The sequence below is a fragment of the Acinonyx jubatus genome, chromosome F2, assembly GCF_027475565.1.
Source record: "Acinonyx jubatus isolate Ajub_Pintada_27869175 chromosome F2, VMU_Ajub_asm_v1.0, whole genome shotgun sequence".
Classification (NCBI taxonomy): domain Eukaryota; kingdom Metazoa; phylum Chordata; class Mammalia; order Carnivora; family Felidae; genus Acinonyx; species Acinonyx jubatus.
This window is the reverse complement of record NC_069394.1, coordinates 33229037-33256981: the sequence shown is the minus strand read 5'-3', so window position 1 is coordinate 33256981 and position 27945 is coordinate 33229037. Positions and strand designations below refer to the sequence as shown.

Genomic DNA, 27945 nt, shown 5'->3' with positions numbered 1-27945 from the left:
AGTCTAGATTTCTGGCTTCTTTTGGAAAAAAAAAAACAACAGCAGAAAATTTGGCAACACTGGGACTCCATACAGGCTTGAAAAAAAAATCTGTTGGTTTGGAGGCTACTTTACCTATAACTGTCACTGGGGCCTGGGCTCTCTGGCCCCCAAGACCTACTGCCCATTGCTCTATACCCCTCACCCCAAGAAGTGTCTGTGCCTCCTGATTTCCTTTATTCTTTACAGTGCTTGTCTGACCCTTGTAAGTATTTACAATGCTGAGGGCTATCCACACTGCCCTGATTTTCCGGCGCAGGACAGCCCGACCCTGCGACGTGCCCCCCCACCGCCCCGCCGCCGCTCCCCAGACCAACAGAAAGTGTGGGCACCTGCACTGAACATACCTCTCAGCTCCCTGATCCTGGGAGAGAACGATGGACCTGTGGCCTTGACCTCAGACCGGGATGGGCCTGACACCAAATGGGCTGGTTCAGGGGAGGAGTGAGCCTGAGCTTAACGCTGGCCGGAACAGTCTCTAAGGAAAACATGGAGTAGGACACAGCTGAGCAAAAGTGCTGGCCCGGGGAAAAGAGATCCCCAGTCAGCTCTGGAGGGTCCGCTGGGCATGTGCTGCAGAGGGGGGTGGGGGCCACCAGATGCAGATGACAGTGCAAGGAGAGCTGACACCAGCACTATGAAATCCACATTCCTGGATGCATGCGTGATTAGGGTTCTGGGAATATATTTCAAACAAATTTAGAAACTACTCCTTGGGGTGCCTGGGTGGCCCAGTCGGTTGAGCGTCCGACTTCGGCTCAGGTCATGATCTCACAGTTGGTGAGTTCGAGCCCTGCATCGGGCTCTGTGCTGACAGCTCAGGGCCTGGAGCCTGCTTCGGATTCTGTGTCTCCCTCTGTCTCTGCCTCTCCCCCACTCATGCTCTGTCTCTCTCTCTCTCTCTCTCTGAAAAATAAAGATAAACGTTAAAAAAAAAAAAAGAAACTACTCCTTTAAGACAGTTTTAACAGAGTCTAGGAAGCTGCCCATCTTGAACCCTCAGTGGCGCTTAAATGTGGGTCAGAATTCCAGTTCATCCACTTATCAGCTGTGTGACCTTGGGCAAGTTATTTAACCTCTCTGAGCCTCAGTTCGCTCATCTAAAATATATAGCTATAATAATATCTATAATGTCTAGAGCCGTGAAGATTAGAAATAAGGTACATCATCAGATGCGAAAACAGTGACCAGGCACTTGGTGGACAAATTGAGAGACATAACCTATTATTGTTGTTATTTTGCTAAAGCCTGGGAGGCACAAGCAACAGTTTGTCCACTTTTCTATTTATGTATGTTGGGGTGCCTGAGGGCAAACTTGGTATATGGGAAATTTTTTTTTTTCTTTTTATTTTTTTTGGCATGTGGGAAATTTTAACTCCATTACCCAGGAACACCGGTAAGGATTTTGAAACAGAGTTCGCAAAGAGTCAGAAGTGAGACGCAGATGTGATGGGAAAAGTGGGGGAGAACTGGGGTCTCCCCCCCCAGCTCTGTCTCCATTGCCAGGATAGCCTCAGCCAGTCACTTTGCCTCGTTGGATTTTGTTTCCTCATCTGTGGAAATCAGCTGGCAAGGTGTCAATCATCTAGAGCTGTGCCCTTCGGTACCATGACACCAGCGACACGGGACTATTTAAATTTGAATTATTAAAATTAAATCAAGTTAAAAATTCAACTCCTCAGTCACACTGGCTCTATTTCAAGTGCTCAATCATCGCATATGGCTAGTGCTGACTGTGTTGGACAGCACAGATACAGAACATTTCCCTCGTCACAGAAAGTGCTATCAGACAGGGCGGAATTCAAGAGCTTGCTACCCAGTGCCTGTCCTCAGATAAGCAGCATCAGCCACCTGGGAACTTGCCAGAAAGACAAAGTCTCAGGTGCCATTCTAGACCTTTAGGACCAAGATCTGCATTGTAACAAGGCTGCCCCAGTGATCATAGACTCAAGTTTAAGATGCCCTGATCTGTGAGATTCCTTTTGGCTCTCAAAATGAAATTTAGGAATCTGGGTCTCTGCTTGACAAAGTCTATGGGAAAGAAAGGAGCAACTGACTTCTCCAAATCTGGATTCCCAGATTCGCCTCAAAGGAAAGAATTGGGGCCATCCAAGGAAACTTTAACAGGACATCATACCTCTGCAGAAGAGGAAGGGAATCAGCAGACTTCTAAAGGAGCCATGGAAACAGCAGTGCTGGGAAGGCAGTGCAATCTCACTCCTGTCGCTATTCCTCCCTTGAACTTGGGGCATCCAGTTGTTGCTTGAAGACCTTCAGAGAATAGAAGTTCTCAAGTTCTCATTTTTTTTTTTTTTTTTTTGTGGCCGCCAAAAAAAAAAAAAAAAACCAAAAACAAGAAATGGGCTGCATTTACTGGGCACTTTCTGTCCTGGTCGTCTTAAGGGGCTTGCTAAAACTCTCCTCGTCCAACTACACCAGAAAGGAGCTCAGGCAGAACTGATATTCAAGTAGGGAAAATGAGAAACAGATTGGGGAACAAATCAAGGCCACGTTCAACAATGACAGGAAGGGCAGACTGGACACCAGCTTGTGGACATGTGGTCCCAAGCCCAGGTCTGTGGCTTAAACTATAAAATAAGAGAGGATACACTCAATCCTCTCACTGCAGAAAGTTTTGGTGTCTTTTGGTGATGTGCTGTTTTCAGTACAAAAATAAGGAGGATAATATTAAATCTGTTGCTCATTAAGAAAACATGCGCCTCTTACAGGACAAAATTGCAGCTGTATATCTTATTTAATTGTTATTAGTTTGTATCACCCAATGTTAAACTTTTAATGTGTCCGTAAATCTGTTTCTTACTGTCAGAGAAATATCTGTATTAGGAATACACTGTGCAAGAATGAAGACGAGAGAAGGGAAATATGAGTCCAAAATACACATTATTAATTTTTTAGGAAGCCAGGAGAAGGGTGCCTCACGAAGCATATTAGAAAAAAAAAGCCAAAACAGCTGGGATTTCTGATTTGCTTGAGAGAAAAACCTGCTGAATCGAGACGCAGCCTTACAGGGCCATCTTCGGCAGGGGGAGAAGTGAGCAGGTAGAAATGGGTTTGTGATATACAGGTCAACTCTTAAACATGACGTCACTGGCAGAACGTGCCATGCTTTTCCAGCAGACACACAATGAGCTGAGTGTCCTGTCACATAAGCTGGAGTCATGGAATCTGGCCATGGCGCGGGGTGCAGGGAGCTGGACCGGGAGGCAGGGAGAGCAGGTCTGGACCCCACCACCGACTCTCTGGGTGTTCTGAGGCTCGGATTTCCGCGAGCCTCTGAGCCTCGGCCTCTGTGTGAAATGCAAAGAGCATTTCTCTTTGGGGGCTTCAGGGAGAGAGATGCTCTACATAAAGTGAATGGAATGGGCCGTTAATCCCTATTAGTGGATCATTTAGACAAATAAAGGTTTGGGGGTCAAACCCAAAGCTATGGCAAAGAAAGTGAACAGGGACATGGCTGGGAGGAGGGACAGCACTTCCGACCTGCTCTGATGCATCGTGTCCTGCCCACCTGCTCACCGCTGACAGCAGCTGTCCTCCCGTTCAGCCCACGAGGCAGCTGACTCTGGCTGGCAGTGCTGGGGAAGGTTCGGGGGCACAGGAGCCCTTTGGTGATTTCCAGGGGTCAAAACAGAGTGGGAGAGGGGTCAGTGCATGGAAGAACGACCAACCTCCAAACCAGCTTCCAAATCTGAAAGGAGGCAAGCGTGCAGGAGGAAAGACCTCTGTCCTTTTGCTGGTCCCTGTTCTAACAGCTATTCCAATTCCCCTCTGGACAGCGTGAGAATATCCTCTTACGTGGGATTCCGAATCTCTAAAAAGGCCGGTCCCACATGGTAATCACCCTTCTTCAACACTTCATTTGTCTCCAGGTCTCTTTTCTGTGCCGAGCGTTTCCCCTCACGTGACGGGAGCCGTACGCCCTCTACATTATTGTAGGAGAAACATCCACAGGTTTGTTCCTAACTTGCCTCTTTGTCCATCTCATTTCCACTCTTCACCAACTTCATTCAGCCTGAACACAAAAAGAATTGTTCCTTTTCCCTGAATTGCTCGGTTCATGCCCACTAGCCAATGCCTGGGCACCTCTCACACACTGAGTATAATCCTGACTCAAACATTGTCCAGCTATTCCAGAAATCCAGCCCCAGCTTATCCGATGTGAGAAGGGATGTATGTGACAGTGGTTTGTTTGTTTTTTTAAGTTTACTTATTATTTTGAGAGAGAGAGAGAGAGAGTACGTGCACACATGCATAAACTGGGGAGGGACAGAGAAGGAGAGAGAGAGAGAGAGAGAGAGAGAGAGAATTCCAAGCAGGCCCCACACCATCAGTGCAGAGTTGAATTCGGGGCTCAATCTCAGGACCATGAGATCGTGACCTGAGCCGAAATCAAGAGTCAGATGCTTAACTGAGCCACCCAGGCGCCCTTATTTGACAGTGTTTAAAAACTGATCAATATCTTCTTTGAAATCCCACACATACCGTATGCTCTTTTTAGATACTTTCATGCCAATCAAGAAAGAAACGTCTCAAATTGATTTTATATCATTCCAAATGAACCCAAGACCGTCTGAGTGCATCACAGACCTAAAGATGCATGACTGACAGGATGGAAGCAGGCTCATTAGCACCTTCATTTTAATCCTGCCAGATCTGGGAATAAAGAAAAGGTGATCCGTTCAGTGACAAAACATTCTTATTTCCCTTGCAAGATTCTCAGAGAGCAACTGCCCTCAGAGGGTAAGGGCGGGCTGGAGGGTGTGGGTAAGACACAACCGTTCGTTACAGGGCAGAGACACAATGGCTTCCGTCCGGTGCCTCATTTAGGTTTGGGTGCCCTTGGTACGCTTTCTGATCTGCAAGATCAGGGCAGAAAAAAATAGATGACTATCAAAAAGTGATCTTACATAATGCAATGTGTTGAAATTTTAGCCTATTCATCAGCCTAGGGTTTATTTCAATTCTTAAGATCCATGATACAGTATTGCTGTTTTTATCAATTCACAACCAGTGCTTAAGAAAGCAGCACAGAATTCGGTGACTTAAAATAAATAAGCATTTATTACTACTCAAGTAGCTGTGCTCAGCTGATGGGCTGCCTGGTGACTGGCTGGTCTAGGAGGGACCCCTTCAGGTGTTTGGCAGTTGATTGGCTATTGGCTGGCTATTGGTTAGAGCCAAATCTGGTGAGATAGGCTCATTCACATCCCCCCACACCCAAGCTGTCCATGTCCTAAGGCCCAGAGCCTGTTAATATGTTATTTTACATAGTGATAGGGTCTCTACATATGGGATTAAGCTAAGGACCTTGAGATGGGGAGATGATCCAGGTTCATCTGGGTGGGCCCAATATAATCACAGGGATCCTTCTAAAGGGAGGCAAGAGAATCAGAGTCCCAAAAGATATAAGGATGGCAACAGAGGTCTGAGAGGAAAGAAGGTGCAACATTGCTGGCTTTGAAATGGAGGAGAGTCCAAGAGCTTCCAGATGCTGGAGAAAGTGAGAAATGGATTCTTCCCTGGAGCCTCCAGAAGGAACATAGCTCTCTGGACTCATTTTAGACTTCTGACTTGCAGAACTGTAAGAGAATAAACATGTGTTTCTATAAACCACTAAGCTTGTGGCAATTTGTTGCAGGAGACTAACACACCTGGGCCTGTTAAAAAGTCAGTAGTAAGGTTCCAAGGGAGAAGAAATGGATCATAGACTCAGGACTGGCACACTGTCACTTCTGCTGCGTTCTGTGTATCAAAGACATCACAAAGCCATTCCAAATTCAAGGGCTGGAGAAATAGACCCACCCACCTCTTATTGGATTCTGTTTCTCCCACCTCTTGACGTGAGAAGCTGTAAAGTGGCATTTAAAGGGATGAGGAGGGGTGCCTAGGTGGCTGTGTTGGTTAAGCATCTGACCCTCAATCTCAGCTCAGGTCCTGATCTCAGGGTTATAAGTTCAAACCCCACATTGGGCTCTGTGTTGGCTCTTCACTGGGCGTGAAGCCTACTTAAAAAAGGGGGTGGTGGTGGGGGTGTGGAGGTAGAGATGGGTAAAGAATTACGGCCATTTTTTGCAACCAATCTACCCCCATGTCCTTTACACAGTGACAGAGGACATTCAAAAGCAGTGCCTGACCCTGGTTTCTTTTTTATTTCCAGGGACACAAGGAGCATGGGTGTCTTTACCTCAGGCGCTGATATCTTCCTAGGTCTCTGGGGGATGTATGTGTCTCCAAGAAGCCCTGGATGGATGGACTTTATCCAACATTTGGGAGTGTGCTCTTTTGTTGCTCTCATTTCAGTGGGCCTCTTGTCTATGGCCTTTTCCGGGTGTCTGTCCACATTCATAGCCTTTAGCTCCTCCTGGATGGTCACTTGTGTTCTGCTTTGCTGCTCCAAGCATGCACGATGTTTCATTCTCCTCTTCTTCCTTTCCTGTGGCCTGCGGGAGGGCAGGAATGCTTTGATTGCAGCTGGCACAGGGATAGTAATCTTAGGACACGTGGAAAATATTTTTCATAACTTCAAAGGTCTCCTGGACAGTATGACTTGCAACCTAAGGGCCAAGAGCTTTTCCATACATTTTCCACTTTTGAAACAATATATTGAAGCCATTCAGTGGATTTATGGCCTTGCCACTCACCTAAGTCTATTTGATGACCTTATTTCTTGGAACCAGACTCTGGCAGTCTCTCTTTTCAGTCCCAGCCAAGCCCTGGAGGCACAGCTAAATGACACCAAAGGCCAAGTCCTGGGTGTCTTGTACCAGATGGTGACGGCAACAGAGGTATTGTCCTCCCTGGGACGGCAGCTCCTTGCCCTAGCAGGGCTTTTGCTGGTGCTACTTGGCACTGGCCTCTTCATGAAGCGATTTTTGGACCCTTGTGGTTGGAAGTTTGAAAATATCTTCATCACTAAACAATTTGTTCGGTTCGATGAAATGGAGAGGCAACTACAGAGGCCTTGTGTCCTCCCACTGAATAAGAAGGAAAGGAAAAAACACGTTGTCATCCCATCTTTCTGGCCGTCTCCTAAAGAGAGGAAGAACCTGGGGCTGTTTTTCCTCCCCATTCTTACCCACCTCTACATCTGGGTGCTGTTTGCAGCCATAGATTATCTTCTGTATCAGCTCATTTTCTCAGTGGGCAAACATTTCCAAGGCTTGCCAGGGCTGGAGGTCCACCTGAAACTGCACAGAGAGGTAAGCGTTCACAGGTGCTTCTTGCGATGCGTCCCGGCTATTTGCTGGCTTGCCTTGAAAAAGATCATGAACCTCCCAGAGCAGGGCACTGCCTTATTCACCTTGGGATTCCCATGATGGCACAGCGTCTGGCATGTAGAAGGAGCCCAACAATTGTTGGTTAAGTTGACTTGAAATCCTGTTGTTAGAGTATGATGTCATCCTGAAAATCTTTGGTCACCGTTTTAGTTTCCTGTGGCTGCTCTAACAAATTGACCCAAACTGGGTGGTTTGAAAGAACAAAAATTTATTCTCTTGTAGTTCTGGGGGTAACAAGTCCAAAATCAGTACCACTGAGCTGAAATTAAGTGCGAGCAGGGCCACAATCACTTTGGACTCTAGGGAAGAATCTACTTGTTGCTTCTTACAGCGTCTGGTGGCTTGTTGGCTTTTCTTGGCTGTGGCTGCAACCCCCATCTTCACTTATGTCTTCACATTGTCTTCTCCGTGTATGTAAAATCTCTCTCTGCTTTCCTCTTAAAGGATGAATGTGATTGTGTTAAGGCTCACTAAGATAATCAGGGTAAATTCTCCATCTCGAGATCTTTATCTTGGTCACTACTGCAACGTCCCTTTTTTTCCAAATAAAGTAACATGTATAGGTTTCAGGCCTTAGGATCTTATATCTCTGGAGAGCGGGAATTTTTTAGCTTTCTATAGTTAGCAAACACTGAAATGGGAGAATAGGTGTCTCTGATATGGGACGTAAAGTTGGTTCTCAAGCAAGAGTACCTGGCATGAACCTAGAGTCTGTCTTCCTCTCTCCCTTGGACCTGTGCAGGTAGACTTTGAGTAATTTCTGTGAATGAGAACTTCTTTTCTTTGCATCTTGAGTCCGTATGCAATATAGGAGGCCTGTCAATGCATCAGCAGAGCATTTAAGAGGATGATCGCTGAAAAATGGGCTCCTAAGTGACCAGATATTATGGCTGGTGCTAGTATATGATAATACCCCTTAGAAAAGAAAATAAAAGAAGAGAAGAGAAGAGAAGAGAAGAGAAGAGAAGAGAAGAAAAGAAAAGAAAAGAAAAGAAAAGAAAAGAAAAGAAAAGAAAAAAGAAAAGAAAAGAGCTACCTTGGTTTTTTAGGTCAGTGGTTCTCAACCTTAAGTGTGACCTGAGCCGAAATCAAGGGTGAGATGCTTGAGCCGCCCAAGTGTCCCAGGGAGAGTACTTTTAATAAACACTCCATGGGATTTCAAAGTAGGTGGTCTATAGAGACCATATTTCGAGAAAATTTGGTAAGGTGCCAAAAGCAAGGACCTTCTAAGTCAGTGATTATCTGCCATAGCCACATGGTGCCTTCACTGTGGACCTGAACAAGCCAACAAACACCCAGGAATCAGATTTAAGTGGATTGGGGTGAGGCCTGGGTGAGGGATTTTTAAAAAGTCTCCAAGTAGTTCTGACGTGTGACCAAGATTGAGAACCACTGTTCTAAACTCCGCCCAAAAGAAGGGAGCTGAAAGCCATTGGATGGATCTATGACAATCTTAATTGGTCAAGATAGTGTGTTTCTCTGAGCTGGTGCCCCCTGAGCCTCAGGGAATCTGCCTTTCTCTCCTTTGTTCTTGTTCCTCTTGGCAGCTGTGTCCCAAGCAAGAAGACCATGAGTTTTGTGCCTCCCACCTTTTTTCTTTTCCATTTTTCTGTGGGGAAGTTTGTGATTATGTGGGCATGTCAGAGGATGTGGGTATTGTCAGACATTGTCTTGATTTTTTCTAAACCCAGAGGTTGTGAAGCTGAGCTAGGTGGGACATGCGTGTTTATGTGCATGTATGCGTGTGTACATGCGTGTGTGAGTGTGTGTATGTGGGCGTGAGTGTTGCTCATGGTGGGGTAGAGTGCGCCAGCCTGGGCTAGTGAAAACACCAATAGCTGTCTGCACATGTCTGATTTTCCCTTGTTTTTGGTCAAGCTACAGTCCCAGAAATCTTAGAAGGAAACGGCAGAAAGGATGCCTGCAAGGCTTCCTTTGAAGCCCCACTCTTCCACGGGCTCTCTTTATCTCGGGAACTGGGGTCTTCTGGTAGCATCCACACTTTTCTTCCCAGCTTCCTCTGGCTCAGCAGGTAGGTCGACTCCGCCCCCTCTAATCCTGGGCTGCTTCTCAGAGTTGATTACCCTGAGCATTCTGCTGCCCCTGAAGAATTCAGTTAATTACAAGATCTCTGTTGCTCTAGATATCTGGAGCAGGGGGAATAATGGAAGCGGTGTCTCCAGTGAAAGCTAAACTAACTCTTCAGACATGCTTAATCCTGGGGGTGGCAGGGAAAAGGGTCTCTCCCTTCCCCTCCCCAACCCATTCTCCTTTGTCTTTTTTCCTTGCTCGGTTCTTCCTCTCCTCCCTTCTCTTTTTGCTTCTCTCTCACATTTCTCCCTCAGCCAATACCCATGCCTTCTTTGTGAATTCTCACCATTTTAGACAGAATGAGAAAAAGGCAAGTTCTGCCTTCCAAAAAAAGCCCAGAAGCTTTCCAATGACAATGTCCTGACAAATACATTTTTGGGCATCACAGGGTACTGGAGATGCAAAGATGTCTAAGCTTTGCCAGCTGCCATTGCACACTCACATCCTGGTGGGGGAGGCCGCCACCCTCTCGCATAGCGACAGCAGGGCGGTGGGTGCTGGGGCAGGTGTGGGTACGAGACTGCTGTGGGGGCTCCTCGCAAACTCTCTCCTGCCGTGCCTGGGAGACTGCCATCAGCCGCTGGCTCCAGGGACCTGCAGTGTCCTGCCCTTATCCCAGGATGCCCTTGGTGGCCGTGGGTCCCTCTGTTGCTGCAGGTTGAGCAGGAAGAGAAACATCACCTCAGGGTTTTGCCAATATGTCTCTCCCACTTTCATATGATTTTAAATAAGTCTTTTAAGTAGAGAAGAAAGAAGGGAAATGACCCAAAGGGAGCTAGCTGGATGGGTGGGCATCGTAAGTAAAAGTAGCCAGCATTGTTAACTTATTGAGCACGTATTGTGCACAGCATTTGTTTGCATTAGCTTTTCAGGACTGTCTGATTCCAGAGCGGATCCTCGGTCCATTACTCAACGCTGTCTTGGCAAATTGTGTACTTATGAGAGGTAAACACATTTTAAAACATCAGGGTACCATTTAGCATATTGCTCAGCATTTTGAGAGAATTCATTTGTCTTCCACATTACCCTCCACCAACGCCGTACAAAAATGTTGACTCAATCTTTATGAAGCCCTGACTCCCAAATGCAAAATCCCCAGTTAGATTCCTAGATTAAGTAACTTCTTCCAAGACCGGACACCCGCTGCTTTCTTATTGCAGGATTTCTCATCACTGACTCACTCGATGTGTTTGTTTCTTCACTAGTATTAAAAAGAGCACATGCTTTGCTCTGGGGACTGAAATCTCTATATTTAATTGTAGGTGAACTTTCTTTTTAATAAGAGAAAATGAAAGGCAACATTTTCATTGCTTAGGCACAGTGGTGGAGAAATTACAGATTTGACTTGACATCTATAGAGACGCCCCAGGTTTGAAGTTTCCAGAGTCTTCACAGGCACTGGGACAGCTCAAGGTGCACTCTGTTCTCTAGGTGTGGTTGTGTTCTTTTGGAAAAGTCATTTCCCTCTTCCTGCCCACCACTGCCCCCCAAGCTCTGGGGTGCTGCAGTGATAATAGCTTACTAAGTACTCCAGTTTGTAAGGTTAAGCTCCATCCCCAAGGTGCTTAATTTACACTGGGAGTAGTTTATTCATGGGCAGGATCTGCTCCATTAATTCCTGTTTTACCAAATTAGAAAACAAATCCACCGAGAGATTAAATGACTTTCTCAGGTCAGGGAAAACAAAGTGCTGAATCAGCACACACTTTCGCTGGTGGCTTGGCTGGGCGGCACAATGTCATTTTTTGCCCTCTGTTGTCAGTCCACTGAGGGCAACTGGTTTGTACTCTTGCCTTCAAGCAGAAAGGAACACATTCCCCCCGAGCATCCAGCAGAGATGAGACAATGTCCTGTCTGAGACCTCTACACAAAGGGTTTAAAGCCACCTTCAGCAAATACTATTCTTAGTATTCTTACGCTAAGAATAATTCCCTGCCCCCAATGTCTAGAAGGTTGATTTAGAACATAATTTAATGCTTCTGCATCTTTGTGACCTCGTGGCCTGCCGTCGGGGTATTTGTCAAGATGGGGAGGACATGGTGGGGTCTTAAGGGGCTATGCTCCAAAAAAAAGGCTCCTTCAGTTAAGCTAAAAACATCTTTCATCAGTCCCACATTTCCTAGCGTGTAGAAACAGGTGTTCCATAAAACTGGGTTATGTGGTCAAATGTGTGAGGAGAAGTGTTGGCTGAAGTGAAATGGATTTCTCTGCCTTCTTCTCAGAGACTTCAACAGCCTCATGGGGATCCCGACTCTCCAAAGAAAGGACAGAGTAGACAAACTTATCTGATACGTTTTCTCTCAAGGAAATCTATATTTCCACAAACCCGCTTTAGAAAAACACTGCAACCGCAGCAAAGAACACTCGACCCTTGTCTTTGCTCCCATCCTAGCACACAAAAGGAGCTGCTCCAGTCCAAATCCCTGCATGGTTCATGCTAAATGCTATGCATTGCAGGGCAGGATTGAGCAAGACAAGGACTGAGGGCAAAAATGGCATGGATCTTAAGGGTCTTATTCTTTCATTTTAGGAGCAAGGAACTCAAGACATCATACATGACTCTTCCTTTAACATATCTCTGTTTGAACCCACCTGCATCCCCGAGCCAAAGCTCCATCTGTCTAAGACCTGGGTTCCTCTCAGCATTATTCTTGTGATACTAGTGGTGCTGGGACTGCTGTCCTCCATCCTGACGCAGCTTAAAATCCTGGTGTCCGGGTCCTTCTACCCCACCGTGCAGACGGAGCGCGTCCGGCACCTGCATGTGAAGCTCCTGAAGAAGAGAGCAAAGCAGGCACTGGGAGGAGAAAACAGTAAACAGAATCTCTACTTTACAAAGGCAAGGCAAGCCAAGATGGCGATGTAATCTGTAATGAAGGAGAATTTGGGTTTGAAGGGCCAGCGGACTTGCAAAGCACTCTTCAATTTCATGTTAGGGTTCACACCCTTAGCAATAGATAGGACACCAGGGGGTGAAAATTAATAGATATGTGTGGCTAAGGCTCTTCGCTTCGTGCTTTTGAGTGGGCCAGATGGGTCTGCAAGATATTTTTCAAATCGCTGATTTCTTTTTTTTTTTAATTTTTTTAACATTTATTTATTTTTGAGACAGAGAGAGACAGAGCATGAACGGGGGAGAGTCAGAGAGAGGGAGACACAGAATCTGAAACAGGCTCCAGGCTCTGAGCTGTCAGCACAGAGCCTGACGCAGGGTTCGAACTCATGGACCGCAAGATCATGACCTGAGCCGAAGTCGGCCGCTTAACCGACTGAGCTGCCCAGGCGCCCCAACGCTGATTTCAAGTAGGTACAGTCAGCCACAAGGTAGAGAGGCTACTGGGAAGGCCCTCTGCAATTATTATTAAAGGACCGTGCCCAGTAAGAGCAATTTATCACGTTGAGGACAAATAAATAACAGAGGGAACTATCTACTACAGCTTGGTAAACTTCAAAGAATTTGTTCATGCTCCAGCATTAAAGTATATGTATGATGTACATATGATGAAGAGGATTTCTATAGGCATAACATATATGTATATTTATGCATAGATATGATAATGACTTCCTACACATAAAATGAATGCTCATCGAAGGTTTTATTTAACTTATTAATTAATGAAGAGACGGTAAGAAATTCCAACCAATTCAAAGAACAGTTCAAAGCGCACACACACACACACACACACATATATATATATATATGCCACCAGGAATACCCAAATGAATGTGCTTACTAGATGCACATTCTTCTTCCACAAGGTGCATGGGAGGATTAATTGCACTTTACAGGGTGAAAGTCATTTCACGTGTCTGTGGACAAGAATCATTCCCATTGTTGCTATCAGCTCCCGACAGCTGGGAATGGGGAAATGGCTTAGAAACAATGAAAGGCTAAGGTAACCCACAAGGATAAGTTTCTGGCCATTTCCGAGTCTCTTTTTTTTTCTCCTTTTTATAATGGCACAAGACCATTTTCTTTCTTTATTTTTTGGGTAAGTTTATTGATTCATTTTGAGAGAGACAGAGACAGCCCAAGTGTGAGAGGGGCAGAGAGAGAGGGAGAGAGAGAGAATCCCAAGCGCTGCGCTGCCAGCACAGAGCCCAGTGTGGGACTCAAACCCACAAGCGGTGAGATCATAACTTGAGCCGACACCAAGAGTCGAACGCTTAACCGACTGAGCCACGTAGGCGCCCTTGGCCATTTCCAAGTCTTTTGCATGTTTTTTCTGATGCCGGCAGCCCACAATGAGAAGTTTATGTCACAGGCATCTGAAATGACTCTAATGCTCATCCATTGATCTTTTTGTCTCTTCAGATTCACTTCTGGCTTCCAGTCTTGCAAATGATCAGGAAGAAACCAATGGGCATTGCAGGTGAAGACAATCCATGAGAGACTCCAAGCAGCTCCTCAGCCACACTGCTCCAGTAATTGTCCTCAGGTCTGCTGATGGTCCCTGTTTTTGCCCAACAGCAGAGAACTGTGTTGCGTGACTCCTCGGGTGTTTGAGTTTGCGGACCAAACCACTTTTCTTCATAAGGCCGAAGGGCTACCAGGTTAATGGCTTTGTCATCTGTCTTCCAAAGCACATGATTTGGACGATGTCACGGTGTAACAGAATTATAACCAGACCCCTGGAGGATGAGTCTTAGCATGGAGTAATATTCAAAGAAAAAAAAAAAACACAGAACAAAAATTAGAAAAAAATCATTACCTCTACTGCTGACTTATAGGCAAATGCCAAGGAGAACGTAACACATATAACGCCAGGAAAGTATCTTTAACCTCTTCTGTCCTTTCTCTGCCCTTTTAAATATCTCTCATAGCTATTCACTATACACAGAACTATCTCCCTTTCCTCTGTTCCTATTCAAAAAAACAAATCCTTTTTTTGAAACCCATATCTAGCAGCTCCTAATTTCTCCTTACCACTACCTGGGCTCCTACCCTCTTCTTTCCTGGATCACTTGTTTTTTTTCCCCTCTTCTACCAAATCCTCTATCTGGTATTTATGACAGTGTTGCCTCAGGAGCACATGTTTCCAAATCACAGGAAATGCTTGTTAAATTGCCCATCTTGAGCCACTTTCTTCTACGCTCAATGTAGACTACACGGTATATAGAGGCCTATTTCCCCTAAACTCCAAACACCCATGAGGGAAAAAAAAACTCCTGAAATATTGATTCCATTATTTTGAAAGCTTTTATGTTGAAAACTTTTCAGACTTACCGAAAAGTTGCAAAATAGTAGAGTTCCATTTACCTTCATCCATCATCCCCAATGTTAACATCTTATAGAAGTGTAGTGTAATTATACTTGGTAAACAATCTTGAAAAAAAATGGATAATGTGCAGAACTTATTGAGTTCATGCCAATTGTCCCACTAATATTCCTTTTCTGGTCCCTGATTCAATACAGGCTCCCACAGTGCATTTAGCTTCTTAGTCTCCTCCAGTCAGGGACAGTTCTTCAGTCTTTTTCTTTTATGACCTCGGCACTTTTGAAAAGTATTGGCCAGTAATTTTGAGAAATGTTCTTTGACTTGGGTTTGCTGATGTTTCCTTGTATACTTTCTCCAGATAATGTATTTTCAGCAAGAGCACTACAGAAGTCATGATGTGGTCTCCTCGGTGTCCCCTTGTACCGGGAGCACATGGTGTTGACATGTCTCATTACTGATGAGATTACCTTTCATCGTTTAGTTAAGATGAAGTCTGCCAGATTTTTCCATGGTAAAATTACTGTTTTTCCCTTTGTAATTAATAAGTATACTGTGGGGAAATACTTAGGCTATGCAAACATCCTGTTTCTCATCATATATTGTTAGCATCTGTCGATGCAGAACCATGGTGTGGCCAAACAGTGATTTTCTTTTTTCATAATATCTTCTATATGTCTTCACTGGAATTCTACACTGTCCTTAGGAAGAAACATTTTTTTCAAAGCCTAAACTTTGTTTCGGGCACCAGAGCAGGTATTTTCTTTCTTTCTTTCTTTTTCTTTCTTTCTTTCTTTCTTTCTTTCTTTCTTTCTTTCTTTCTTTCTTTCTTTCTTTTCTTTCTTTCTTTTTCTTTCTTCTTTCTTTCTTTCTTTCTTCACAGTTAAATGGAGATGATATGTATTATTTTTTTAATCTTCATTATTTTATTTTATGTTTATTTGTTTTTTTATTTTTTTTAATATGATTTGTTGTCAAATGGACTTACATACAACACCCAGTGCTCATCCCAACAAGTGCCCCCTCAATGCCCATCACCCACTTTCCCCTCCCTCCCAACCCCCACCAACCCTCAGTTTGTTCTCTGTATTTAAGAGTCTCTTATGGTTTGCCTCCCTCCCTGTTTGTTTGTAACTATTTTTTCCCCCTCCCTTCCCCTGGTCTTCTGTTAAGTTTCTCAAGATCCACATATGAGTGAAAGCATATGATATCTTTCTCTGACTGACTTACTTCACTTAGCATATTACCCTCCAGTCCCATCCACATTGCTGCAAATGGCCAGATTTCATTCTTTCTCATTGCCAAGTAGGATTCCATCGTATTTATAAACTACACCTTCTTTATCCATTCATCAGTTGATGGACACTGGGCTCTTTGCGTAATTTGGCTATTGTTGAAAGCACAGAGCAGGTATTTTCCATATATGGTCTCATTTATGTTTCACAGTTCTGTGAGGTAGGCATTATTATTTCCATTTTATGGGTCAGAAAACTCACCCTCAGAGACCCTGACTTTAGCTGGCTGCGGGTGGGGCCTCAGCACTGGCTTGTTTAAAACTCCCAGGTGATTTTAATGGACAGCCAAGACTGAGAACCATGATTCCAGAAGGTTTCCAGATTAAAGGTCTTTCAACTCAGGTATTCAACTGTGCGATTTCTCTAACAGAAGGAGCCTACATGAAAAATGTGTCTGATTCAACATTTCCCAAAGTGTGTTCCTCGGACCACACCAGTCTCTCGGTTGTTCCATAAAAAGAGTTACATGAGTTAGTAAATCCATACCATCTGCCTTCTAACTTTGAAGATTCGTAAAGGATGTTGGCACAATTCAAAAACTTGAGAAACCCTATAATAAAGAAGTCTCTTTAAACCTCATTTCACTCAGAATGTCCCCCAAATTATTAAACCTTGCAATAACTTGCAATATCTACAAGAAACATGTAGGACCAGTTCCGCAGCCCCCGCGCAGGCAATTGCTGATGTAATCGGCATGACTTCCAACCAAAAATGGATTTGAGAAGGTGAAGATGCATTTGCAGTTTTGATTTATTTAAATCAAATCACCCAATTATTTTGTACTTTGTTGTGTTTTCTAAATAAACAAATGTATATATTAACAAATGGATACAATATGTGAATTTTTGTATTCATTTTACATTTATTCCTCCTACGGAGAAATCCGTTCCGTATTAACAGAGGCAAAGAATGAACTGCCAAATTTTTAGAAGGAATCGGATGCTTTTGTGCTTCTAAATTCTGTTAATTAACTAACTTACTTATTCTACCTAAGAGCATCACCACCAACTAGAACAAACATTCAAACAGCCCACATGGAAGGTACTGATGATGCCCAAACAGTTCACCTTGGTCCCTGCCTTTGAGATGCCTTCAATCTAGTCAGGAAGACAGACAGATCTTAGACAATAAATAACAATACACACTAGGCTTAGGAAGTGCCAAAGGCACAGGGCAGGTGGGTACCTTTAGGGTACCATGGCCAAGTTCTCTGCCCTGGCCTGTTATGAACGCCTGGTTTACCAAGATTACTAAATCGGTCCTAATTTCCTTGAAACCAAAATTACCTTCCTGAAGTTAGCGTAATCCCTGTTGTTTCCAATGCACTGTGATTTTGAACAGTGCACAAGCCTGGAGAGTGCCCTGCTGTCTTTATCTGTTAGGTGTTTGCCCTTATTCTGAAATGCCTGTCCCTATTGGAAGGACAGACTGGCAAGGAGGTGCTGTCACAAAATGCAATTTGATCCTGAAAACAAGATTTAGACTTGCTCATTAGGGCCAGCCTAACTGGGATATAAAATGCTTATTTAATTACAGCCTATCCACTTTAGATTTCAATGAACGGTTAGTTAAATTTCTTGAGACATCTATTGTGAAATGTGCCCTGTTAATCTCATGCAGGTGGAAACATACTGCCCAAAGTAATTGAATAGCCCTTCCATTTTCGCCTCTAATTGTAATGGCTTATAGAAGATATTGCATCACGGTCAAAGTCAGTATTTCTCATCTCGCGAATCCCAGCGTGATGCCATATTTTGTTAAGGTCTTTCAAGTGTCATTCTGATGTCCTCATTGGTTTCGCATTTGTTGTTGGTCGTGTCTCTCTGAGTGAGATACACTAATTCTAAACACCTTTGCGGTAATAGATCTTGTTTATTGTTCTACTTGGCAGGTTAAACATTATCTTTTGATTCAATGTCTGCTGCTTTCTTAGGACCTCATCAATCCTAATTATAACATGGGACATATTGAAGTCTTTGCACATCATATATTTTTGTCTTAATTCACTTAAGAAAAAGAAATAAACCTATCTCATTCTATGAAAGTGAGAACTAGCTTCCTCACACAAAGTCATTCATAGCGAAAAGACCATTGAGGTCAATTATTTTAGTTAATTTATGCAATGAAAGAGAGAGGAACCGGTTAAAAAAATGAATGTGAATTGAGTGTGGCCATATACATACATATATATATATATATATATATATATATATATATATATATACATATATTTAAAAGCCTGTTTTATTAGGCTAACATAACCCTCAAACAGCAGGGAGGAAAAATTTAAATTAATGGATGGCTGAGACCAACAAACTTTCAGGGTTCTAAATCTTTTTTTGTTTTAATCCCTAATGGTTTCAGTGATATTTTTAAAAGCAGGAAAGGAAAGAAAGATGAAAAACAGGGTACAGGGGATACGAGGCTTTTATCATCTAAGTTCTGGCTGTCTATGCACCTCACTTTTACAATCAGAAAGCAGAAGAAATCAGGGTTGGATTTGTCATTTGAGGAATTTTATGCAAATGCAAATGGAAAGTGAACAGGCAATGACAGAAATAAAAGTGTAACCAGTCAAATAACTACAATGAAGGCAGAAAGTGTCTGCACTACTTTACTGGATACTGAGGAAATACTAGTGTGGTGTGTAAGGCGCCCCTGCCCCCAGCCTCATTCAGCAAAGATGCTGAACAATGTACCTACGACCCATAGCATGGGGCTCAGGAAGAGGATGGGCTTAGAGACAAACAGGAGGAAAGGAAAGGACTCTAACAAAGATACAGACGTCCATCCAGTCATTACCCAGCGCAAAGGTTCCCAAAGCTGGCTGATCATCAAAATGGCCTCCAGAGGTTACAAAAATAATAATAAAATTACAGATTTCCAAACCTAAACTCAGATACACTGACTGGAGATTTGGGGAGGGTCCTGGGAGTCTGTATTCTCAAGGATTTCATGGAATGGAGCAGATGATCAGGCAGATAGGGGTACCACTGTTCTAGAGAACTGTGGCGAGCTTTGGAGAGGATGGAATGCCGAATAAATAAGAACACATCTATGTGGTATCGATGTCATCAGTTGTGTGACATGCACACAGAACTTCTGTTCTACCTGTTGCTGAAAGACCTATTAATCCATCAAGATTTTTTACAAAAAGCATAACACAGAAACAAACAACAACAACAAAGGAGTTTCAACCAGGCTTGATACACAACAGGGATCGGCAGACATCTTTTGTGAAGGGACTGTGTTTCAATAAAACTTTATTTGCAAAACCAAGCAACAAGCTGGATTTGCCTGCCTAATAATACAGGAAGACTTTTTAGAAATGCATGAGTTGATGCAGGACGTGATGCAGTGGGGACTCCAAGTCAAAAAAACAAATGGGTTCAAAATCCCTCTTACCACGAAATAGCTAGATGACTTTGCAAAATTCAACTCACCTTTCTGAGCTGAATTTTGTCATCTATAAAGATGGATGAGCTGGGCTACAGAGTCTCTGAGGAAGCTGCCCTCCCTTGGTCTCTGATTCTTTGCGAGACCGCAGTCTCCTGGAGAGAATTACCAATATGCTGTCACCAAAATTCCAGCATTTGTTTCTTCATTCACGGTTGATCAGTGAATCATAAAGAACAACAGAAGCTCTCAGGTCATAAGTATGATTTATCTGATGAAAAAAGGGAAAAGATAGCATTTGGTCAAAATAAACGTTATTTTCTCCAGACACAAAGAAGCAACCAGAACAGTTATTAAAATTTAAATGTCATACGCAAGTTCATACGGTTTAAAGTCAGACTCCCCTGTTAGTGGCTGAAGATCTGAAAATTGAAAGCCCTGCTTTGTCAAAGCAGGCAGTGCTCACTCTAACTGTGGTATATTAATTAGGGAGTGAGAGAAATCATCGATCAAAATTGTTTTTCCAAAAGGAAACCATTGTGGAGGTATGTTTGTACTAAATAAAGGCATTATGTTTTGCAAGTGGAAATGCTAATGCAGACAAGAAAATAAATATGACATCATTTTAAAACAAGATGCAGAGAAAAAGAGTGTTGAATTAGAAATCAGTCCTGATTTCTAATTCTGTCTCTGCTACTACCTAGCTCAGCCAGGCCACTTCCCTCTCTTGGCACTATTCAGTCCTTCATAGAAAACATCATAATAGCCCTCAGTAGGGCTCATTATTGAGCCCTTAATAGGTACCAGATAATGTTTTGGGTGTGTTAGAAGAAGCTAAAGCACAGAGAGGCTAAGTAAGTGGCTCTGGAAGCAGTATTTGAACCTATTTGCTCTCTACAGTGCTGCCTCCCAAAGCATGGCTTTCATGCGTCCCTTCCCAGCTCAGAGACCCGGATCCACACTTCCTGTGAGTTCACACTCCCCGCACCAGGCATTCAAGCTCCTTCTCCTCTGATCCTGACATGTTTCCCCACTGTATTCCTTGTTCTGCCTCTGCCCAACACCTTCCTTTGCCCCGGGAAAGTGTCACCTGATTCCCCTGCAGAGCTGTGCTCTCCAGGATCTTCTCTCCCCACTCCCTGCCCTGCTTTCTCCTGCCTTTGAAGCCCTACCTGAGCCCTGCCTCTGAGGGAGGGAGCACAGTCAGAAGAGCATGGGTGGGGGTCACGTGAATGGGCCTATGTCCCAGCTCTGTCACAAACTCCGTACGGGAACTGGGAAATGTCATTTAAACTCTCTTGGCCTCAAGTTGTTAATAAATTGAGTGCTGGACTCCATTTGAACATTTCAAACTTGTGAACTATTGTTCTTTGAAATGGTAGATCCCTTCCCCTAGTTCACTCCTTAGATCACCGATTCCCAGGCCAGTACACCAGGATGCCTTGCTTGAAGGAGAGGCGGGTGACCTGAAGCCACTGTCACTCCTCTTGCCTGCCTTGGCAGTCTCTGAGGCACCTGAGGGATCTGCAGAAGAGAGCGGGAAGACACCAGTGTGGCTTTAGTCATTCATGCACAACCTCTACACTTTTGTGGCATATTGGTGGAGGTTATACTCTATCATTTACTTAAATGTTCTTTAAATCAATTCAGCATTTTTACTTAAACAAGTTCATTCTGAAAAGAAGCTTTATAAGCACCATTGCAAGTGGAAAACAGTATTATCTTCCAAAGTATAAAGTACCATATGCACACACACACCATATACATTATTTGTTATATACACAGATTATATACATATACATTATACACAGAGTATATACATTTCATATATACATATACGAACTATACATACTACTACATATATAAACATACATATATATATATAAGCTCTCTCTCTATATAGTTTATATGTATATAAACTATACATACTACACACACACACACACACACACACACACACAGAAAACAAAGCAATAATATTACTGCATTACTCTAGCAAGGTATTTGCCTTGCAAAGCCAGCAGCCTACTTACTCTGTGTCTTAAATGGCTTGTAGACCCCATGCGAGGGGTCATGCTAGGGACTAGGGTATTTATACACCAACTCCTACCAGTTGCCGGTTGGGGCTGCTGCTGCTTTTGGGTGGTTTTCATTCCTTGGCGCGCTGGCTTTCCTCGGTTATGAAAAAAGCCCCCGGGCAAAGGGACGCAGAGATTGGCAGCTGGCGGTCAGTTGGAGAGCACTGAAGCGGGGGTTGGGGGGGGGTGGTTGGAGCAGGGCCCTCACAGCATCTGTAACAGCTCCGTCTCAGTAAAAAGCCCTGCCATTGTCACGATGTGGTTCTTGCTTATAAAGCATTGAGAACCCTTCACTCTCATTCCTGAGTCCTTTTCTCCAATAAAAGACGTATTCCTGGCACAGGGATATTTATACAACTAGAAAATAATTTTGCTGAAAAATCGGCATAATTCTCCATGTTACCTACTGAAAAAGAGTTGTCGCTATGGAGTACAAAACTGTCGCGGGATCACTAATTCAGCTTGAATTAAATGAATAGTTTCCTCTGAATGTCTGCATCATTCAACCATGAAATCCTAGACAACTTCCAGAAAGTGGTGGCCCAGAACACCCTGATCTCACTCAGAATACTATTTATAAGAATGCCCTGTGTGCAATAGTCTTTACAGACTTTTTTCCCCTTCTCAAATGTTCTTTCGCCTATGTAGATGGCATTTATGCAATTCAGAGAAAGGCACCACAACAGGATTAGTCAGCAACGAGCCCTCTGACGCAGCTTCTGTGATCTAGTTAAAAATAGGAAAGAGGATGTTTTGCATAAGTCATCACCATTGTGCAGGATCAGAGAATTGCCCACTTTTTTTGGTTTCCACATCCTGTTACTTTATCCAAAAATAGATGAAAAGTCCGTCCCGTCCCCTGGATTTCTGGATGAGACCTTTGCTTCTGTGACCTAGGCTCCCTGGGCCTTCTTGTCTTCAGGTTCCTTCCCTTCACCCTCTGCCATTTCCAATTCTGCTTCTCAGCCGCAGGCTCAGGACCCCTGCCTTTCTTCCCCTCTCCCAGGGGTTGTGAACTCCAGGGTCCAGCGGGGCCAGGTGGGGGATATCAGCTGTGAAGCCCGCCAGCTGGGCAGGTACACCAGCCTGTGGCCCATCTGACACGAAGGAGCTCTTCCTTAGTTTCTCACAGACCAACTGACTTTTCCCGGAGCAGCCAGCAACCTAGAGTGCCATGGGAACTCACCTGACCTTTAGGTGTTAGAAACAAATTTAACTACTAATTTTAAAAACTAGAGTAAAGGTCAAAGCATGAGTTTGTGGTTTGTCATCTCTGTTCCATATATTCTCCTTTGTGGGTTGCCAGCTAGAAAGTGGGGTTCTACAAAATCTACATCCATAGGTCTTTCTCCAGTTCTTGGTCTCTAATTTGGATTACGAGAGGGGCCTTGGATTCTGATTTTGGCTCTACCCGTTTGCTAGCCGTGGAACTCTGGTTGACTGCTTCATCTCTCTGGGCCCCAAGTGGCCTCGTCCGTAGGATGTGGCACTTGGAGCCAATGATTATGAGGGCTCTGCCAAGCTTTATTAGCCTGTGAGTCTGATAGACCCTCCTCTTCACCTCCTCTTTCTTGCTTTTCTTGAACTTGAATTCCCTACCACACTCAGTGACCCCAAAGTTTTTCAGATTTCCTCAGCCTAGGAGTCAGCCTTGTTTGCAACTCTGCTTCAGTGCAACGTCCAACCAATTCTACTGCTGCCACATCTCTTAAATTTCCCTTCTGACCAGTGCTGACTGCTCCTATCATTTCCCTACCAAACCAGTGGATTTGGATCCATACCTACTTGAGCTTCTCCATCACCTCCAGCTCTAGAACTCTTTCTCCAAAGACAAAAAATAAAAAATAAGTTTAAAAGCATTTTGTTCAGCAATTTTCCTTGGAAGAACATTTAATGGCCATTTATAACCTGCATTACTTATCATATCCAACCTCCAAGTTGCTTTGCCGCCCTCGCAGGCTAATGAATCCACTCAAGCAGCCACATTTAATTCATTAGCTGGGCACCAGAGGAGGGTCCGGCAGGCTGTGGTGCGGTCAGGGGTGGTTCACAAGTAGCCTCTCTTTGGGATATCACACAGTCACACTCTAGGAAGAGCTGTAAATATTTAGGTAGTATCTCAAATCTAAGTGTCTAATGCATTATGGGTAATAACGTTACTAATGTCAGGGGAGAAAGAAATCGCTGCATTTTTTTTCCCTTATGTCCGAAAGTACAGAAAGTATTCTCTTCCAAGAACCAAATGGGCAAATTCCCATCTATCCTTGGGGGAAGCTGAACATTGGAGGCAAAACGATGACAACATTTGAGAGTCGAACCTCTCACCTCTTTCTAGTTTTCTGGTTGGTGAATGTATTGTTTGCTAGGGCTGCTATAACAAATTATCACAAACTGAGTGCCTTAAAACAACAGAAATGTACACTCTCGCAGCTAGAAGCTGAATAAAGTCTCTACAGAAGAATCCTTCCTTGTCTCTTCTACCTTCTGGGTGGTTGCTGGCAATCTTCTGCATTCCTTGGCTTATGGGAGCTTAACTCCACGTTCTCTTCTGTCTTCACACTGACAGGTTTCTTTCCTATTCTCGCTTATTATAGGAAGAGCCGTCATTGGGCTAGGGCCCACCATAATCCACTATGATCTCATTTTCATTTGATGATATCTTCAGAGACTCAATTCCAAATAAAGTCACGTTCAGGGTGTCGGGGATTAAGGACTGAAACGTATTTTTGAAGGGGACGCGGATCAACCCAGTACGACAAAGACTTTCACTTTCCCTATAAGAATTACACCACGCACAGTATACAGAACCACCTCTTTAGACAATGTTTTTTTCTAAATTGGTCATAGCACAACTGCACGGTTAGGATGAACTTTGCATATCCACTGGTGCACTTTAGCTCTAAATGCAGGCATGGAAAGAGCAGGGGAAATCAAAACCGGATTTTCAATGCACAGAGGCAAGCTGTTCTAAGGAACTTGGGTTTATACCCTAGCCACAATGAGTGTTCTGCTGTGTAGAGTCCCGCTGAGCTTTGAGGAAAGGATCCGGGTGGAAGATCTTGGCAATGCACCGAGCTGAGCCATGAGAGGCCTAGTAAGTGGGAGATACCGAATGTGGGAATCAATATGGTGCTTCATGGGAAGGTGAGGAATAGTGGTGACGGGCCCCAACTGAGAAATGGGACTAGCTGTTGGACCAAGGACAAGCCTACCCTCACTGGCTGCTGCAAGTGGCGACTGCATGGCAGAAATTCTGCCAGCGGATGTGAAAATCCATGTCAAAAAGAAAGGTAGAACTTGAACTGGCAGTAGTGGGCACCACCTCGGTGTTTCTTGAGTCTTACAAGTTTACAGCTGAGAAAAAAGCTACGGGCAAGCCACACTCTGTGAGTAGAGCAAGATGGATTCTAATAATGGGTCAGATAGAGCCTTCTTCATTAAAGTGATGAAAACCACGTCAGGAGCCTTAAAAACAGAAATGGATGGGTCTAATACAAATGACACGGTAACATAAAATTAAATGCGCACTGTGACTCTTGTTCCTCTATTTTCTTGAGTTAGTGTTCGTATTCGTCAGTACTGAGGGCGAGACTGCTGGCAATTATAATCATGACAACGACCAGCAGGGGGCAGAGTCCCCAGATGTAGGTGAAAATGTGAGAGCCAGACATTATGTTGGGAGCCACCTGCTTCTCCCGGAGACTCTTTCCAGGGCTGGCATACACTATGTGTGGAGGAAACAGTTTTGAAGAGTCAGTGAAAACGGCTGACAAGGAAACTTAATTTTTTGGCACAGAAGTTGTGGAGAAATTTTATATTTCTAGTTGGAAAAAAAAAGTCATACCATTATGTGTTTAAGTGCATTTTTTAAGTTAATTCTGGGAAGACAATGTTCCCTTAATGAAAGACATTCTGTATCAGGACAGGATGTAAACACGGCTGGGAACTGAATAAGGTACAGCAAAGGCTAGTAACTAGAGAGGGGTTGGGTATAGCTTAATGAAGAAGCATGCTGCCATGGAAACAAGCCACTAAGTGGACCACAGCCATCTTGAATGCAGACACCCTATAAAGAGAAAGGAAGGAGACTGGAGACATGCCAGATGGCCAAGAGTTCTCAGGAGGGACACTGAGGGTAGTCCTGGCGTTAGCTATATGGCACTAGAAAAGAGCCTAAGGCAGTCAAAAGCCACCAAAGGAGGGAATAAAAATTCCAAGCTCATTGGGAATCTTGAATTTGGCCTTATTCATTTGCTGTTCATCTATCTGTCGGTTCATTCCAACGAACACTGGCTGAGTGCCTTCCATAGGTCAGGCACTGTGCTAGGTAGCGAGGCTACAGAGAGGAATGAGATATGTCCCACCTCTCAAGGATCCTGCTATCCCAACCTGCTGTCTGGAGGAACAAGACCTAAACACAGTCCTCCTTTCTCTCTCCCAGGCATCAAGCCTCCCGGAGCCCTGCAGTTCTGGTTCTGTTCCAGGGTGACTGCCAGGTTTCCTTCCTGCCAAGCGGCATCCTTGCCACCTTGCCTAGGATTCCAGCTCCTTCAGAACTGGTTTTCTTGGCCTCCGACCACAGCCGTCAGCTGCCTCTGCCCAGACATCGGTTGCTCATTCTGACCTCCTCCCACGGCCTCTTGCTGGGCTTTCTCAGAACCTGCCTGGAGTGTCCAACTCATTTAACTTCCTGGACCACCCAGCCCTGCGTGTCTTCTCCACAGGTCCTCGGGCACGGTCATCACCTCGGCAAGGCACACCTATTCCTGTCTCTGGCTTTTGCATGTGACCTTCAACATGGATGGTACAGTGACTCACGAAATCATAAGCTCACAGCATAAGCTGTTTCCTCAACCGCTTTCCCCTGCATGTCAGGGAACAAATCATCCAGCTTCCTCCAGTAGCACCCAGCAACACCTCTTCCTCCTCTGGTGCCACTGCCAGACTTCCTGTTCCGTGTCTCCACCATCGGCTCAAAAGTGCCCTTCCGTGCCTGCTGTGATCTCACCGATCTATTTGTAAATCTCCGCGGCCTTTATAATCTCTCTCTCAGTCTGAATCATTGTTAACCACAAACCAACCTTCCAGAGTGTGTTTTTGAGCGTGACACTGATATCACAATCCTATTGTACTCATGACATGCATGAAGTTTCACTGTTCACAAACTTCACTTGGCGCACTTCTTCTGGCAATGCAGTAGGGTAAGCAGGGCAGGTATTCTCGTGTCCATTTCACAGATCCAGAAACTGAGGGTCAGAGAAGTGCTGCAGCTTTCCCCAGGCCACACACTGAAAGCTCTGAGCCCTGGGCCCTGAGTCTTCGTCCACACCGTGGCTCACTGTGATTCTCAGGGTGCTTCCTTGTGTGAAGCCAGTGTCCTCCGAAGAATCTGAATAAACAGAAACAGCGACGCGTGCCTTCATTTTCCCCTTTCCCTTTAGATCCGGTGGCATAATTGTAGATCCTAAGATTTAGGAAGCTCCATTCTTCCTTTGTTCCTACAAAGCGGGTGGGGGGGGGGGGATAACCAAACGGAGCCAAAGCAAACCCTACACAAGAAAACCCTTTTCTCAGGAACTCTAGAAATGGCAGCGCCGCGTGCAGAGTATCCGTGCACACTCCCCAGAAGCCTAGCGATTCTCAGACTCCTCTCCCTGTAGCGTTTTTATCACAAGCTCCCCGAGGGCCGCGTCGACATCTTCCTAATGTGCCGTAAAGCTCTCTCCCCCCAGGCGGGCCTGTGCAGAGCCAGTAAATATTGATTGGGGAGGTGGGAGGGGGGGGCAGGGGGGAGGCCGGGCGCGGGGAGGGGGGCAGCGTGTTCCTTTAGAAAGCAAGCCAGCCGTCTCGTTACTAGAATTCCCCGGGCAAGAGAATTATTTACAGCGAGCCTGGCCATACGGTGTAAAGCAACTCAGGGTATTGTAAACCACTTAAGAAAAGAAGGCAGAACCGGGCGGGGCGGGGCGCGGGGAGTAAATGAGTCCCGGGACGGCGGCCTGCGGCGAGGGGAGTCTAGAAAGCCCTGGCGCGGGAGGCAGAGGGCGGCGGGCGAGCTCGGCTCGCCCCGCCCGCCAGCCGCACTCCCCCCGCCGCACCCCGCCGCGCCCCCCACCCCCCGCCGCCACCCCGCGGGGGCTGCACCCACCTGGGCTGCGGCGGCGCCTTGCTCGGCGGGCCGTGCCGGGCGCCCCCGCGGGCAGTGTGGGAGGCGGCGCTGTCCCGCCCGGTTTCCTGCAGCCGCGTCCCTGCGGGCCTTGCATGACTCAGGGAGATGGCGCTGCCGGGAGAATTTGCTACCGATCGCGCACTCCCCGCGGGCTGCTGTGTGTGCACCGTCTCAGCCGCACCTCCCCGCAGACTTGTGAAGGTGCTGCCGCCTCCATTACGTTAGGAGGAAACTGAGGCTCAGACCCGGGAAGTTTCTTGTCAACGATCTTCCCGCCGGTGAACGCTGGTTGTCTGACTCCAAAAACCTGTGCCCTTCACCTACTCTAAAAACGCGCTTTTACCGGGCACCTGATGGGTTTCA

The 27945-nt window shown here is 45.0% G+C and overlaps 1 protein-coding gene and 1 long non-coding RNA gene across 5 annotated transcripts; one reads left to right on the top strand and one right to left on the bottom strand.

The window, feature by feature from the left end:
- Positions 1 to 12574, top strand: DCSTAMP (dendrocyte expressed seven transmembrane protein). 2 transcript variants are annotated; one of them, XM_027064041.2, is made up of 3 exons: positions 3863 to 4011; positions 6218 to 7259; positions 11959 to 12574. In XM_027064041.2, exons 2-3 carry the CDS (start codon positions 6231 to 6233, stop codon positions 12292 to 12294), a joined length of 1365 nt encoding a protein of 454 aa, XP_026919842.2. In that variant the 5' UTR covers positions 3863 to 4011; positions 6218 to 6230; the 3' UTR covers positions 12295 to 12574. The 2 variants fall into 2 exon arrangements, 1 of the variants encoding a protein (XP_026919842.2); XR_008292595.1 differs by lacking the exons at positions 6218 to 7259; positions 11959 to 12574 and adding an exon at positions 4559 to 4898 and having other exon boundaries at positions 1 to 4011.
- LOC128312813 (uncharacterized) lies at positions 356 to 27945 on the bottom strand. Of its 3 annotated transcripts, XR_008292597.1 has the most exons (6): positions 27562 to 27945; positions 21821 to 26911; positions 19383 to 19606; positions 12021 to 12201; positions 2177 to 2310; positions 356 to 517 (listed from the first exon to the last, which is right to left on the bottom strand). It is a non-coding gene; the product is annotated as an uncharacterized LOC128312813 (long non-coding RNA). The 3 variants fall into 3 exon arrangements; XR_008292596.1 differs by lacking the exons at positions 356 to 517; positions 2177 to 2310; positions 12021 to 12201 and adding an exon at positions 12702 to 14060; XR_008292598.1 differs by lacking the exons at positions 356 to 517; positions 2177 to 2310; positions 12021 to 12201; positions 21821 to 26911 and adding an exon at positions 12702 to 14060 and having other exon boundaries at positions 27562 to 27924.

Coding starts and splice junctions, on each gene's coding strand:
- DCSTAMP (XM_027064041.2), top strand. CDS start 6,231: ATGGGTGTCTTTACCTCAGGCGCTGATATCTTCCTAGGTCTCTGGGGG. Junction 7,260..11,958: donor ACCTGAAACTGCACAGAGAG/GTAAGCGTTCAC, acceptor CTTTCATTTTAG/GAGCAAGGAACTCAAGACAT.